Source organism: Mytilus californianus, unplaced genomic scaffold (assembly GCF_021869535.1).
Source record: "Mytilus californianus isolate M0D057914Y unplaced genomic scaffold, xbMytCali1.0.p SCAF_4, whole genome shotgun sequence".
In the NCBI taxonomy this organism is placed as follows: domain Eukaryota; kingdom Metazoa; phylum Mollusca; class Bivalvia; order Mytilida; family Mytilidae; genus Mytilus; species Mytilus californianus.
This window is the reverse complement of record NW_026262690.1, coordinates 825,955-843,167: the sequence shown is the minus strand read 5'-3', so window position 1 is coordinate 843,167 and position 17,213 is coordinate 825,955. Positions and strand designations below refer to the sequence as shown.

The window sequence follows — 17,213 nt, the reverse complement described above, 5'->3', positions numbered from 1 at the left end:
TTTGGCATTTGAAGAAAGTGTTATTCAGCAAATTATTTTTTATATAGAATTTGCCTTTCTGATGTGTTATAGAAATAAAACAAGTTAAGATACCTGCATATTCAGTCCACCTATATAATTATCAAATATGATATAATCTAAAACATACTGTTTGTAGTGTAGTGGTCAGTGAGTTAGGACTGGAAACTAAATATTTTATTACACATAGTCTGTTCAAGTTCCATTCCTGAACACATGGTTTTATACACAATAATTAAAAATAAGATGTATTATTTGTTGCTCTGTTTTATATTGTTGGGCTGCTGTTCATTATCACATGCATCAAATCTCCTGTTCTGGACTGCATTAGTGGTTCGTGTATTAAGATTCATTGCTTTATTTCACTTCAGAATGCCTGGAAGCAGTCCAAAGTATTACCCTTGCGTTCTATGCAATAAAAGGACTAAACCACATGAAAGAAGATCAATCAATAAATCTGTAGCAAAGTATTTGAATAAGAATTTTTTAATAACACCAAAACAAGAAGATAAAATATGCAATACTTGTAGAAACAAATACTATGTTCAGGAAACCAGACATTCCTCTGTTGTACAACATATATTATCTGACGATGAAGATTATGTTCCACCAGCAAAACGTAGATCTACTGTATTATCCAGTCCACCATCAGTATCTCTTTCAATACCTTCAACATCAAAAAGCCATTCATACTGTTTCATATGCAAAAAGCCTGGTCCAAAGCTAATTGTTGTTCCATCGCAAGCAAGATTTTCTACTTTTCTTAAAAAAGAGGTTATAATTCCTGCAGGATGTCGCTGTTGTCCGGGACATTTGACGGAAGATAATTTTACAGAAGATGCAATTAGTAAAATGAACTGTACAAATGATAATGTCATCCTAAACAGATCTTCAATCATAGATCTTTTGAAGAAGTTAAGATCCACAGCCATACAAAATGAACAATCAAGAATTGACTTTGATACAGATAAAGTGATATCTGACTCTGACTTTATTAATTTAACCGAAATAAATAAGGACAATTTTAATGATCTTCATTCCTACATCAAAAATTTAGTAAGAAATACACCTACACGAAGCACCAGAACCTCTCTTGGAATTTTCCTTTTTAAATTAAAATCTGGAATTTCAAATAAAGTGCTATCTACCATTTTCAACATATCAAGATCAAGTTTACGCCAAGCCATTTCATGTGTCAGACAAGCTTTAGTAAAAAATTTCGTACCTGAAAATTTGGGTTTTAAACACATTAGCCATGATGATGTCATTAATTGGCACACAAGACCACTAGCTCAGACTTTATTTGGGGACGGAACAAACACACAGGCTATATTAGTGCTTGATGGCACCTACATCTATATTCAGAAAAGCGGAAATTTTCATTTTCAAAAACGGTCATATAGTTTACACAAGGGACGACCTCTTGTTAAACCAATGATAGTTGTTACTACTACAGGATACTTTGTGACTGTTCTGGGACCATACTTGGCCGACTCCAAAAATAATGATGCGGCAATCCTCAAACATATGTTTAACACAAATGTAGAAGATATCAAAGAATGGGTACAAGACAATGATATATTTGTAGTTGACAGAGGTTTCAGGGACTCATTGGAGCTTCTTGATGATTTAGGGATAAAGGCACAGATGCCAAGCTTTTTAACGAAAGGCCAAAAACAGATGACAACAGATGAAGCCAATGCAAGCAGATTAGTTACTAAGGTTTGTACCCCTAGAGCCTAAATACTGTTTTAAGACATTACAGTTTACAAAACAAAATTTGAAACTGCGTCGCTTTAGTATCATCATTCAGTTAAGATATTTTTATTGCTCCACAGAAAATGTTCTTATTCGTACGAAGCACACCCAACTTACATGTGCACATAGTTACTGTTATAACTATGAATATTGTGCCACTAATAAAAATAAAGAAAAGTCACTTATAGGACTGCGTAATTTTTGTTTTCCCCTATGAAAAGGATTTTTCCTATATACATCAATTAAACAAACCAATAACAACAAAAAAAAGTAGCATAAATGTTTTATATTAGGCACACGTATTGCTGTTACTGTTCGCAAAAATGACAATGTATATAACATAATTAACATAGACATACAGAGTTTTAATTGCAACCAATTATGAATTCAAACATGACCTTATGTTTAGAGCTATTTTCCTAATAGATGTAGTTTAAAGGTTTGGTTGGGTATGGGTTACTGTGATAAGTACACATATAAGGGGGTAACAGTTTAATGAACAGCAAAACAAATCATAAATAGTAATTAAAACGAAATTGCAATATTTTTTAAAAAGTTTTTTAATTAGGAAATTCACACAGTGTGAGACGTCATTTTCCTCTCAGTTCAAAAAAAGTTATGTATTTTTAAGAAAATGTACTAAAAAAAAACCCTTCTCTAAAAAGTATTAATCACTTTTCCTATCGAAAAGTCCCTAACTATTCCATAGAAAGCATATCAAGCAAACAAGCAATATTTAAAAAAAAACCTATAAAGCAAATGATAAATTCTACCACATGATAATATCATCTAATTGTTCTTCTGTATCTTCATTTATATTCAATTGAGGTATTTGTGTTTTGAGTTTTATTTTAGTCTTAGAATGATTTTTTAATTAGTTGTTAGTGGCTTTAAACAAGCTATCAGTAACTGCGAGTACTCTCAGATCTGTATATTTAGTGTCTTTTTGTTGTTGGAATGTACAAGTACCCGGCCACGTCCACTCTGTGCTTTTGTTAGATGTATTTCTATTTGTATCCATCTGATGAGTTAAGCCTTTTTCAACTGATTTTTATAGTTTGTTCTTATGTTGCACTATAACACCACTGTCCCAGGTTAGGGCAGGGTTGGAATCCCGCTAACATGTTTAACCCTGCCACATTCTGTATGTATGTGCCTGTCCCAAGTCAAGAGCCTGTAATTCAGTGGTTGTCCTTTGTTTCTGTGTTAAATATTTGTTTTTCGTTCATTTCTTGTACATTAATTAGGCTGTTTGTTTTCTCGTTTGAATTGTTTTACATTTGTCATTTCTGGGCTTTTTATAGCTGACTATGCGATCTGAGCTCTGCTCATTGTTGAAGGCCGTACGGTGACTAAGAGTTGTTAATTTCTGTGTCATTTGGTCTCTTGTAAATAGTTGTCTTATTGGCGATCACTCCACATCTTCTATTTTATATTTGATTAAAAAATTAGTGACACTATTACTAGTATTATAATTGAAATTTTCTTATTTAAAAAGGATGTGATAATGAAGAAGCATTGGCTGCTAAAATGCTACATCTGTCGAAAAAAGTTAACACACTGAAACAGAGGGTGGAAGAAGAAAATTTGGAAAGGCAGAAAACTATATGGAAAGAGCCAGATAATACTTTGGATGATTTACCACGTCTTGATGAAGAAGATCTAAGAAATATAACGTGCGGAGTGTATCAAATAAAACTGAGCACTAGCTATATTCAAGAGCACTTAGAGGGAAACTGTCAAATTCTCGTTCATCAAGAGGATGAACATTTAATACTTGTGAAACTGCAGAGCCGTCATGTTTATTCAAAATCCTACATCTTGTGGATAGAATACACTTCTGCTGAAATTACCGCATGGTACTGTAAATGCAGAGCAGGAGCACGTGTAGTAGGAGTATGTGCGCACATTGCCTCTATACTCTGGTATCTTGAGTATGCTAGACATAATCGGGACATCTCATATGGAGTCCAGGGGAGCTTCTCTTGAAGATGCAGCATTAATCTCACATGCCATAGACGAAAGTGACAGTGAGCAGAGTGTCGTTGAAGAATAGAATATTGCATTAATCCTTGTTAGGTCTCTGTCTCATTGACTTTTATCTCAGTATTCATCTTGTTCATCTATTTGAACATGCTGAAAGCTATTTGAATATATTGTAATGTTTTTTTTCTTCAACTAAGCAAACTTTTTAAAAAGTTTTGAAGCATTTTATTGTTGAATATAACACATTCATGAGACATAGTTAACATTTTATATAACTTTAAAGGAAACAAAAATATAGACAAAAATAATTGATTTTGTATATAAAACAGGCTATTATTTGAACTTGGAATTATTTTTAATTATGGAATTTGCATAATTTCTTGTGCTTGAAATTTTTAATGAATTCCATGTTTATTCTGTATTATAATGTTTTGAGTGGCGCATAACACTTTCCATACAATGTATTTTGTATAGATAGTGTTTTGCGCGGCACAGTACATTCTATTGAAAATGTGCTATATTCTTTGTAATAAAAAGTGTTGTGCGCCGCACAGAACATTAAAATACAGAATAAGCATAAAATTTATTAAAAATCTCAAACACAAGAAATTATATAAATTTCATAATTAAAAATAATTCCAAGTTCAAATAATAGCCTGTTATAAATAGTAGTTCTTTATAATTTTGAATAATACATTACTTAAATGGACACAGCTTACATATACGTTAATATAAGTTATATCCTTATAATCAACACTATAGTTAATTACATAAGAAGACTTATATTCTATTAGTTTCTTGGCAATTATATCAAATCTTCTTATTGGGCCATGATTCTTTTTAATTTGACCAAATGATATATATAAAAACAAAGTACACTCGCACTTTTCAAGATAGAAATAGCTGTTGTATTACAGGGACATTTGTCCACTTTCATGTAAGGTAATACATGTAATAAGAAGAAAACTAAGAAAGAAAAAATGACAATTATGAAAACACTAATAAATAAATAACAAAAGTGTTTGTTCTTTCAACACGTAATTATTAAAACAAGCAAAAAGATTTAATTGTATTTAGCTAAATCCATAAATGAATTTGTCCACATTTGACAACTGAGAGTGAGCATTTTGACACTTAATTTTTTTTAGCTTTTAAACAATTACTAGTAAAAAAAAGTCTGGGAAAAACATGAAAAGGATCCACTGAACAATTTAAGTAAATTCCTATTAATTTTGGAGTTGAATACATATTTTCACGTGCTTTAGGTACAATTAGAGATAGTACAATACTATATATATATCTGTGTGTGTGGTCGGTGGTGTATAAATGGCAGTATTAAATGAAACTATCGTTCATACAAATTTTTATTCTGAATGCTGATTTGAGAGTAGGCAGGTAATCCTTCAGAAAGCGTAGTGCTAATGAGTGCACGTGTGGTACATTTGTATATTATGTGTTATATGATTAGTATATATGGATTATATGTATTGTCTATACGAATTGTTTTCATTCTTCATTTTTTTACCAGCAAATAAACTTTTCTGTGTTTCATCGAAATCATGGGTTTTCTTTTCATATTAATGTAAGAGATGACATGGCATGATTGCCAATGAGACAACTATCGTAAAATAATTTAAAGATTTTCATCGACTGTACTCCGCTCGCAAAGATATTTTACAGCTTTCAATCAAAATTCCTTCTGCCAAATAGAAGACTATTATGCTTTAATATGTTTGAAAATCATTTATGACTTTGAATTTAATCTATGCTATAGAATTTTGTTTGTCTGCAATTTCTATTTCGTGAATATCAATGCAGAAAACGAGTTTTCGGGGCAATTATACATAATGTAATTGAAGCGCTTGTTTGCAACTTTAATCTGTATTTGAGTAAGTTTCTGTTAATATATATAAAAAGAACAAGAGATATGTACGAGATTCAAGAAATACTTTGTAAAATAATTTTTGTGGTAAAATGATTATATTAGTATAAGAATGTTAAGAAAAACAATTTTGACGTTACGCGCAAATTGTTAAAATAGGATTTTACCATGTTCTTTTCTGACGCTCTGGAAAATTATACAAAGACAGTTACAAGTAAAATGGTTATCATTTTATAAACTACCCTAGTTAGTGATCATTCTGCAGCAATTTCGTCAATTTCTGAGACAGGGCTGTTTTTGACCCTTCGTGGCCCTACTCCTTTGGGCCAAACTGACTGCTTATAACAAAATATTATTTCAAAATTCCACCTTTATTAATTCTTGAAACAAAAAGAATTGTATTCTAAATTTTTGTCTAATTCATAGCTAATGCCCCTTTAAGACACCAAAAAATAAACACTATAAAAAATAATGAAAACAAAACAACATTGAATCTCTTACAAACATGACGAAGTTACAAAACAAGTTTTAGTTTCTTTTGAGTTGAGTGATTTTTGCTAAAGTTGAAAGCCTAGGATACCAAAAAATGCTTTTAAATATCAGTTTTCCACCTTTATTTCTGCAACGTCTGAATCAATTTATTAGTTATTTAGAATATATTTAAGATGAAACAGGTGATTTTGAATTTTTAAACGGATTTCGGAAGGAAAAATTGGTTATTGATTTGGGGATGTACAGCTGGCAGATGGGTGGCTGCCAACAGTGTCTGTGCATTTACTCATGAACCGTTCAACCAAAGCTATTCAAGTTTTAATATGTTGTTACTGATGACAAAATGGAGGTCAAGTTCAATATTGACAATTTTCACTTTCACCGTTCAGGAGTTATGGTTCTTGAAAGATTGAAAAATAGTCTTTCCAGTCGTGACCGTGCTTAAACTCATGAACTGTTTAACCAAAGCTTTTCAAATTTTAATATGTTGCTAGTGATGACAAAATGGAGGCCAAGTTCAATATTGATGATTATCACTTTGACCATTCAGGAGTTATGGTCCTTGTGATATTGAAATTTGCCAGGACACAAATAAATGTTAAAAAATCTGGTTTGCTGTCGCTCTGACAGCCTCTTGTTTATATATATATGAAAAGTAGATGTTCAAATCATTTTACAAAAAGGAAAGGCAAATTTCCCCTGAATTTATTTTAAACTATTTTCAAATAGCTTTTTAATTTTTTGCTGGATGGGACGTAGTCCAAAACCAGCTTATAGTATGGTGATGTTTGGCAGATGGGAGGGCGGGCAGGGAAAAGTTGGTAAATCAACTCCAGGAAGATTGCTCATATGTTGAAGTTGTGCACCTGCTATGATGGAATTGTTTAGGTTTTTTTTCTCATTTTCCGTACTTGGAAACTTACCAGTAGTCTTATTCAGCAAAATTTATAAAAGAGGGTAATCAACTCCTACAGTTTTCAAACCAGATACCTGACACTCCACAAGAAGATAGCACATATGTTGAACTTGTGCACCTCCTATTATGCAATTGTTTGAGGAATTTTTCACATTTTTCCAGTCTTGGAATTTAGTCTTTTTTCAGCAAAATTTATGAAAGAATGAAAGAGAGTGCATAACCTCAAAATGTTTGTTAACTCTCTGTGATGTCCTAAAGAATTGGGTTAAATGCAAAAACTATTACCATCTTTTGATTTTTTTTCCATTATCCAGTTGTTGATTTTCTCCCTTTTAGCTCACCTGGCCTTATTGAAGTTATTTGCCTTTTTTTTTGCGTTTTGCCTTATATGATAAAAATTATAATAGATAAATATATAGACACTTTAAATCACAAAAATAATCAGCAAGTCAAGATCTACTAAGAAGTAAAATTTTGCCAATATAGTTAGTAGACTGTCACTCTTTATAATTGTGATTGCCCTTAAATGAAGATATTTTTTCCCTCTTTTGTGTTTTGAGCAAAAACTAAAGAAGATAGAGAGAAACTAAACAGACTAAATGATCAGCATTACAAGATCAACAAAACAGAGATTTTTGTCATGAATTATATTCTCCTCTACAACATGTACAATGTTGGAGAGTGTCCTTTGTTGAATATGCACACAGACCAAGGTGAGCAACACAGGCTCTTTAGAGCCTCTAGTTTAGTCTTGCCTTGACAAAGTTGAGACTTAAACGTGCTGTTTCTGGCATCAGAGTCAGAGTCAACAATGTATTAGTTTATGATTAAGTCAGTTTATGGGGAACCTCTAGTGGTAGGTAAATGATTTTTGGTATGTGCAGTTTTATTAGCATTGGCACATCTCTTTCCATGGAGATTAATTGGCCTTGCCCCCTCAGTCACGGTTTATTGACTTTGAAATTTTGCTTAGTAACAAGTTAAAGTTTGTGTTAAGGTTAGTTTAAAGGGAACCACTGATGATTAGTCAAATGTATTTGGTATGCAGTTGTATAGGCAGTGGCATTTCTCATTTCCATGGAAGTATCAGGTTATTTAGCCCTGCTCCTTCAGTCATGGTTCATTGACTTTGAATGATTTGATGTTGTCAGTTTAATATTAATAGAAACCATGCCCTTGCACAAATTATTCATTTTGTGATAAAATCAATAAGATTGAAGTTGAGTCTGAATGGCTACTTTGGATGCCTTACAGAATAAAATTGAGAATGGAAATGGGGAATGTGTCAAAGAGACAACAACCCGACCAAAGAGCAGAAAACAGCCCAAGGCCACCAATGGGTATTTAACACAGTGAGAAAATCCTGCACCTGGAGGGGAGCTTCAGCTGACCCCTAAACAAAAATGTGTACTAGTTCAGTGAAAATGGACGTCACACTATACTCTGAAACAAAAAAATGAACTAAAATTAAAAAAAACAAACAAGACTAACAAAGGCTCCTGACTTGGGACAGGCGCAAAAATGCAACGGGGTGAAACATGTTTTGTGAGATCTCAACCCTCCTCTATACCTCTAGCCAATGTAGCATAAACAAATACATAGCAATACGCACAGGAAAACTCAGTTTAAAAGAAGTCCGAGTCAGATGTCAGAATAGGTAACAGAAGAAACTGAGCAAAATGACAATGATCCATAAATTAACAAAGGACTACTAGCAGTTACTGACATGCCAGCTCCAGACCTCAATTAAACTGATTGAAAGATTATGTCTTCATCATATGAAAATCAAGCACAATCCCTCCTGTTAGGGGTTTAGTATGATACCATCATAAAATATATGAGAAGAACATAACCCGTAGAAGTTTGTCTAGTAAAAAATTGTTCATAAATGACAGACTGGCTGTTAATCTGGGCTCCTCTTGTTATTCGGAAGAACAGGTGATATTTACAATATAGAGATAATGAGAAGTATTAAACAACTATCAAACAATAATTATTGATTTTGATTTATTTTCTCTAGAATTATATCTTTTAAAGTCAGGGACATTTTAACCAAGTCTCATTGACATCCATTTCAATACTTGTAAAGAGAGCTTCCAACAACTGCTTTGAAGAAACTGTTTGCAAAGAAATGACAATGTTAAAATTTACATATATGAGTGTTCAAGTCAGAGTCAGGGTCTTTCCTTAAGAAAAAAAAGTAGGTAGGTAGAAACAGATTTTGTTCTTTTTCTTTTTTTGGGGGGAAAGGGGGGATATATATAGCATTCATGGGTCTGGCTTAATAGTTTCCACATCTTATTACTACTTTAGTTTGAGAGCCAAAAAAAAAAACATTTTGCATTGAACACTACATTCTATACGTCATGTCCATATGCATTTCAAGAAATTTATCAATGCAATATATACTCAGATATTCGAGTTAGGGAGCTACCATTTGATTTTTATGGGGGGGGGCTAGGATGAAATTTAAAAAAAATAGGCAGGACAGGAGTTTTGAGTAAAAAAAAAGGCAGGATGAGCAACTTGGTAAAAAAAAAAGGCAGGATGACAATTTGTGTAAAAATATTCAGGATAAACTAGTAAAAAAAAAGGCCGAAGCGAATAGAGTAAAAAATAAAAAGGCAGGACAGAGATTACAAATAAAAAAAAAAGCAGGACAAAATTTTTCATCCTAGCCCCCCATAAAAATCAAATGGTAGCTCCCTTACACAATGATGTGTATGTTTATACTACTATATAATTGCCAAGAAAATTACACAAGTTGTGCATCAGTGGCAGATTTAGGGGAGGGGTGTAGAGGGCTACATTAATGACTTTGAGAAAGTATCGCTCCAAAAAGCCCCCCTTTTTTTCAAAATCCTGGATCAACATCTGTACATGGTGCAGTGAATTTATTTGTTCTACAAGTTATCAATGATGGCACTGTTAAAGTAATATTTAATATTGGAGTTATCTTTCTTTGTCCATAGTTGTAGTTGAACCAAAGACCCAAAGGAGACTATTTATTTTAGTTCTCACTACAAATTGAACGCAGTCTTTACCCTTCAGTGCTCACAAGCACTTTGACTTTTTTTTCATTTTTTTTACCTTTTGTATATAAGGAAAGCAAAACCTGCATTTTTGTCACAATTCACTATCAGAAGTAACATTAAAAGCTTTGGAAGTATACAAAAATATGGTAGGTAAGGAATTCTAAACACAAATATTTCTTAGTTTTGCCTAATATTACTTGTCTCACACCTCTGATGATGCTTTGATCTAGTTTTAGTCATTTTATATGAAAGTAAAGAAGACATGGAAATGTAAACAGTAAAAATCCAGATTAAAAAAGGTCAAACATGACCAAAATCATATGAAGTTCTCATAGGCTTAATTACCAGTTTTTGCAGTTTTGGAGTTTGACCTTAAAAAACTAAAATAGATAAGTGAAACTTAATAGGTAATTAATGAAATTTGGTCTTTATATTCCCTCTAACTTGGTCAAATTCGACCTTCCACCTTTGAGGATTTGTTGAGTTCCTTGTGACCTGATGTCTCATTAAAAAAACCTGTGACTTTTAAACATGTTAGAAATTGAGAATCAGATCAGTTTTGAACTGTATAGTTTGGCTAAAAGGTGACCTAAGGCAATTTTTACATGTAACCTTGTGACCTAAGGGTGTATGTACCCTTCTGGAGATGCAGATAGGGTCCCAATTGAGCCTTTCAGACTCCTTGAAGCCTGTGACCTTTAAACATGTTCAAAATTGAGAATCAACTCAGTTTTGAACTGAATAGTTTGGCTAAAATGTGACCTGAGTCAATTTTTAAATGTGACCTAAGGGCCCTTTTGGAGCCCAAACTCATATCACAGTTCAGACTCCTTGAAGCTTCATGTTTGGGAAGTTGTAGTCTTTCGTTATAGAAAATTGATACAAGATACTAGCTTTTTGGTAAGAAAAATTTGATTCGGCAGAGATTAGGCTGTTGAAAATATCTAAATCTTTAAATAAATTTTCTGAACCAATTGATGATTTGATAGAAATACCTAATTATGTGTCAGTAGCAACTCTTTCCCAGTATGAATTTAACATTCACAAGACCTCCTTTTCAATGGAATGCTTTTCCAATATAAGTCTAAATTCATGAAATGTTTGACCGCCTCTGTTGTCTAATGGTAGCCTGCTAGCCTCCAGTACAGAAAGTTGTGGGTTCTTTCCCCAGCCAGGTCAAACCAAAGACTTGAAAATTGGTATTTCTCAGCATTAGGAGTAAGAGCAAAGACTAGTTAGCCCAAATTGAGAAAAGCGTCTGGGTATGGTGATGTGTCATCTGTCTCAGCATGTCTTGGTATGGTGATGTGTCTTCTGTCTCAGCATGTCTTAGTATGGTGATGTGTCTTCTGTCTCAGCATGTCTTGGTATGGTGATGTGTCTTCTGTCTCAGCATGTCTTGGTATAGTGATGTGTCTTCTGTCTCAGCATGTCTTGGTATGGTGATGTGTCTTCTGTCTCAGCATGTCTTGGTATGTTGAAATGTCTTCTGTCTCAGCATGTCTTGGTATAGTGATGTGTCTTCTGTCTCAGCATGTCTTGGTATGGTGATGTGTCTTCTGTCTCAGCATGTCTTGGTATAGTGATGTGTCTTCTGTCTCAGCATGTCTTGGTATGTTGAAATGTCTTCTGTCTCAGCATGTCTTGGTATAGTGATGTGTCTTCTGTCTCAGCATGTCTTGGTATGGTGATGTGTCTTCTGTCTCAGCATGTCTGTTTAGTACACGGCAAGGTTCATATTCATATCACGTTAACATTTTCTCGTCCTGAATATGCATTTTAGCTTGTACAACACACTTGAAATACTTGTTCTTTTCTGCACTTAACATTACTGTACATGATGAATTATATATTTTGTGTATCTCTACTTCCAGATACATTTTACAACAAAACTGGTAACGTTGTCGAGCTATCAGAAAGTTCTGAAGAATTACCTACCTTGTCTGATATTAATAAGATTGATATAAATAATACAATTACATCCAAGAAAAAAATGTGTTCATATCATACAGGCAAGAAGAGAGATAACTTTACTCTGGAGTCTCAAGAAAGTGAAGAGGATTGTGTCGATGAGAAGGGCTCTCATTTCTGTAAAGAAGGTGATTATGAATTACCTCCCTTAAAATCACCTTATTATAATAAAAGAAAAAGGAGTTCTGATACCAGCCTGCCATATAAACATCCAAAATATGAATGTGAGATGTCATTTGTCAACAAGAATCAACTTAAAGGTACAAATACTTCTCAAGAGTCTGGTCAATCAGACAGTAGCTCTTTGGAGCAGTTCAGTTGTAACTCCAAGCATTGTGATGATAATGGTCATAATCAAAATAATTGTTTTTATGATTTTCTATTGAGGAACCCAACAAGAAAAAACAACATCAGTGAATCTTCCTTATATGTAGAAAGAAATGAGAAACACAATTTGGGTGGAAATGTGTTATTGGAAGACAGAAGACTTGAACATTTTGATAAAGTTCATGTTGTAACACAAACAAGTGACATCAAATCCAGAACATGTGATATCCTAAACGATGAACTTCTTTTTATTTCGGAAGGAAAATCTCCTATGAAAAGATCTGGAATTCAGACATGTGATCATGTATTGAACAATGACCTGGACCTTGTGTCTGAGGTAAAACCTCCAATGAAACCTCCAAGAGTTTCACGACATTTATCTGATATATCAAACACTGAACTTGACCTTCTTTCAGAGGTTCATCCACCAATGGGAAAAGTTTCAAAACCTGATGTCTCACAAAATACATCTGATATACCAAACACTGAACTTGACCTTCTTTCAGAGGTTCATCCACCAATAGGACAACGAAGTGTCTCACAACATACATCTGATATACCAAATACTGAACTTGACTTTCTTTCAGAGGTTCATCCACCAATGGGACACCCCATTGTCTCACAACATTTATCTGATATACCAAACACTGAACTTGACCTTTTTTCAGAGGTTCAACATTGTAGAGAGCTGCCTGTTTCATCAAATGATTTGAACTCTGACCTTATGTCTGATATTGACTCTCCAATCAAAAATTCAACAACACTTGAGCAGACGAAATATGCATTGAATATGGGCTCATGTAAAGATCAAGAAAGAAAGTTGATTAATACACAAGAGGCTGACCAAGAGCTTGAAAACTTTTCACTAGATAATGATTCTCAGATAAGTTTGTAATTCAAACACAGCATAATGGTGTTTTATATAGAACAATCAGTATTTTATTGATAGTTGAAATATTAGATGGAACACTCAGAGTATTATTGATATTAACTTCTGCAACGTGGCTGAACGTCACTGGTACAACTTAAACAAGTCATTCAAATGAAGTGTTACATATAAAAGTTGTTGTTTAAAAAAAAAAAAAAAAAATATAAATGGATCTTTTAAACTTGAACCAGAAATTTTTTCTAACAAAGATTTGAACTCTTATTTTAGTTATCGTATCATTTTTATAAAGGACCATGTGACATTTTGAATCACTTTGTGTCTGTCTATAAACTTTTCTTTAAAGATCTTCCCCTCTAAAGTTTCTCAATGGATTGAAACCAAAGTTCGTCTGCTTCATTTATAGGAAGTTTGTGATTTTTTTTCCCAGTTGATCAACCAACATAGCCACTGAGGCTAAAAATCGAACATAGGGGTCAACTAGCAGGAGAAAGATGGTCAGCACAACAAACTCTATTTACCCTGAAAATTTTAGAAAAATCTGTTGCCCCTGAAATGTTGATTTTTATGTCCCACCTAGGGGCATTATGTTGTCGGTCTGTGTGTCCATTTGTCCATCCGTCTATCTGTCTGACCCACATCAGGTTAGAGTTTTTGGTCAAGGTAGTTTTTGATGAGGTTGAAATCCAATCAACTTAAAACTTAGTACACAAATTCCCTATGATATGGTCTTTCTAAATTTAATGCCAAATTAGAGTTTTGACCCCAATTTCACGGTCCACTGAAAATAGAAAATGATAGTGCTAGTTGGGCATCCATGTACTATAGACACATTCTTGTTTTAAACATTTTTGACAGTTCTTGGCTATTATTTTGAAAAGTATAGGAGCTAGGGAAAAATGGTCAACATGGCTGAAAAATTTCGGAAGAATCTGTAGACACTTTATGGAGTTATATTTCAGAAGGTAGAATACCTGGGTTCTTCATACCTTGTATGCAGATGCCTTATGTTACAAAGTTTCCGTCTGCCATGTGTCCATTGTCCTGCTTTTTGTCATGCAAATTTCTCACTTATTATGAGTAATAGAATAACTATATTAGGTAAATATGGGTTCCTTGAACAGATGATGATGGAGATTTTTCTACCTTGACTTCTTATACAAGTCTTGCACAGTCTTCTCATAATGTTGCTCAAGCTTTAAACAATGTTTCCTAAGATGAAGGAGTTTGTTTGAGCTGTCGCCTAGTCCTCGTAGTCATTGAAAGTAGATTGTTTCTTGTTAGTTGTCGAAGAACATGCTGATATAACTTGGAGTAACTATAAGGTCATTTGAAGATTAGTTTGGTCGTTTTAGTGTTTGGCTTGTTAGAGCGTCACCCCTTTGTCATATTTCACCACAGGTTAGTTACGGTTTAGTATCATCTTAGTTGGCAAAAAATTAGAATTTACTTGCACTCGATTTTGATGGAGAGGGGTTTGACAATGATAAAGTTGGATAGCTATTTGGGTAGTAAACTTTAAGTCTTGTGTGACGCATGCTGTGGCGGATCCAGAAATTTTCATAAGAGGGGGCCCACTGACTGCCTAAGAGGGGGCCCGCTCTAGTCATGCTTCAGTGATTCCCTATATAATCAACAAAATTTTTCCTGGGCCCCCCTCTAAATCCACCTCTGGCATGAAGTCCGTAATTTACTGTGAGGTGAAGTGAAGTGATCCAGCAGCAGTTGCCTGTGACGGGTTGTCCTGTACTTTCGGTTGGGTGTCCTTGATTGACTCTGGTTGGTCCACGTCTATATCTTGGTGTAGCAGAGTTGAATTGGTGGTAACGTCATAATTAGGTTGGTGTCTCTAGTCTCTGGTTTGTGTAGTGGTAACGGCATGATTAGGTTAGGTGTCTCTAGTCTCTGGTTTGTGTAGTGGTAATGTCATGATTACGTTGGTGTCTCTAGTCTCTGGTTTGTGTAGTAGTAACGTCATGATAAGGTTAGGTGTCTCTAGTCTGTTTTGTGTAGTAGTAACGTCATGATTAGGTAAGGTGTCTCTAGTTTCTGGTTTGTGTAGTCGTAACGTCATGATTAGGTTCGGTGTCTCTAGTCTCTGGTTTGTGTAGTGGTAACGTCATGATTAGGTTAGGTGTCTCTAGTCTGTTTTGTGTAGTAGTAACGTCATGATTAGGTTGGTGTCTCTAGTCTCTGGTTTGTGTAGTAGTAATGTCATGATAAGGTTAGGTGTCTCTAGTCTGTTTTGTGTAGTAGTAACGTCATGATTAGGTTAGGTGTCTCTAGTCTCTGGTGTGTGTATTGGTAACGTCATGATTAGGTTCGGTGTCTCTAGTCTCTGGTTTGTGTAGTGGTTACGTCATGATTAGGTTAGGTGTCTCTAGTCTCTGTTTTGTGTAATGGTAACGTCATGATAAGGTTAGGTGTCTGGTTTGTGTAGTGGTAACGTCATGATTAGGTTAGGTGTCTCTAGTCTCTGTTTTGTGTAGTGGTAACGTCATGATAAGGTTAGGTGTCTCTGGTTTGTGTAGTGGTAACGTCATGATTAGGTTGGTGTCGCTAGTCTCTGGCTTGTGTAGTGGTACTGTCATGATTAGGTTGGTGTCTCTAGTCTCTGGTTTGTGTAGTGGTAACGTCATGATTAGGTTAGGTGTCTCTAGTCTCTGTTTTGTGTAATGGTAACGTCATGATAAGGTTAGGTGTCTGGTTTGTGTAGTGGTAACGTCATGATTAGGTTAGGTGTCTCTAGTCTCTGTTTTGTGTAGTGGTAACGTCATGATAAGGTTAGGTGTCTCTGGTTTGTGTAGTGGTAACATCATGATTAGGTTAGGTGTCTCTAGTCTGGTTTGTGTAGTGGTAACGTCATGATTAGGTTAGGTGTCTCTAGTCTCTGTTTTGTGTAATGGTAACGTCATGATAAGGTTAGGTGTCTCTGGTTTGTGTAGTGGTAACGTCATGATTAGGTTAGGTGTCTCTAGTCTCTGTTTTGTGTAGTGGTAACGTCATGATAAGGTTAGGTGTCTCTGGTTTGTGTAGTGGTAACATCATGATTAGGTTAGGTGTCTCTAGTCTGGTTTGTGTAGTGGTAACGTCATAATTAGGTGAGGTGTCTCTAGTCTCTGGTTTGTGTAGTGGTAATGTCATGATTAGGTTGGTGTCTCTAGTCTCTGGGATTGTGTAGTGGTAACGGCATGATTAGGTTAGGTGTCTCTAGTGTCTAGTCTCTGGTTTGTGTAGTGGTAACGTCATTATTAGGTTAGGTGTCTAGTCTCTGGTTTGTCTTCATTTCCTTACTCTTTACAACGTCTAGTGAGCGTGCAGTGATTGGGTTTATGTAAGTTGTAATATCCAATGACTTGTTATCGTTTTTGTCTTGCTTGCGACGAAAGAAGACTTTCAACATAAAATCAATGGTCATTAAAAGAGGCGAGACATTTCAGCGTATGCACTCTTGTTTACAAAAACCAGCTTGACCATATGCCTGTTTAAGGTCTATATAAAATGTGCAATAGGAAGTTCGGCAATTTGGTCAGTAGAATAATCGCATGTACATATCTGTATTAAAAAAAATCTTGTAATGTTTTTAAAAATATAAAAATTTGGAAGGAACAATATAACTTCTAAAAAATGTTCAAATTGTCTTCAAAGACTTCAGTATTTATTTCTAGTATAAACATCGTACGAACAGTATAAAGGATGGAAAATTACAAAAGGACAACATTAGTTAAAATATTTTCAATCCGGTTCGGATATAAAATAGCGTATACTAATGGGGACTACAAATTGTCCTCATAATATACTTAATGGAGGTAAAAGTGCACTTTTTAAAACGTGACTGTCAATTTCTGGTCTAGAGCATACTAATGTTACTTATCGCAGTCGCCTATAGTAATAGAAAATCATTAAACTAAAAGCTTTGTATTATCTTCTTGAACTGTCTTA

General features: G+C 34.3%; 1 protein-coding gene across 1 annotated transcript; it reads left to right on the top strand.

The window, feature by feature from the left end:
- LOC127698779 (uncharacterized) lies at window positions 1-1,761 on the top strand. Its single transcript, XM_052202441.1, has one exon. It carries the CDS (start codon window positions 235-237, stop codon window positions 1,759-1,761), a length of 1,527 nt encoding a protein of 508 aa, XP_052058401.1. The 5' UTR covers window positions 1-234.
- The last annotated feature ends 15,452 nt before the right edge of the window (window positions 1,762-17,213 follow it).

Bases quoted from the DNA above. Each gene is read 5' to 3' on its own strand.
- LOC127698779 (XM_052202441.1), top strand. From the start codon at position 235: ATGGTTTTATACACAATAATTAAAAATAAGATGTATTATTTGTTGCTC.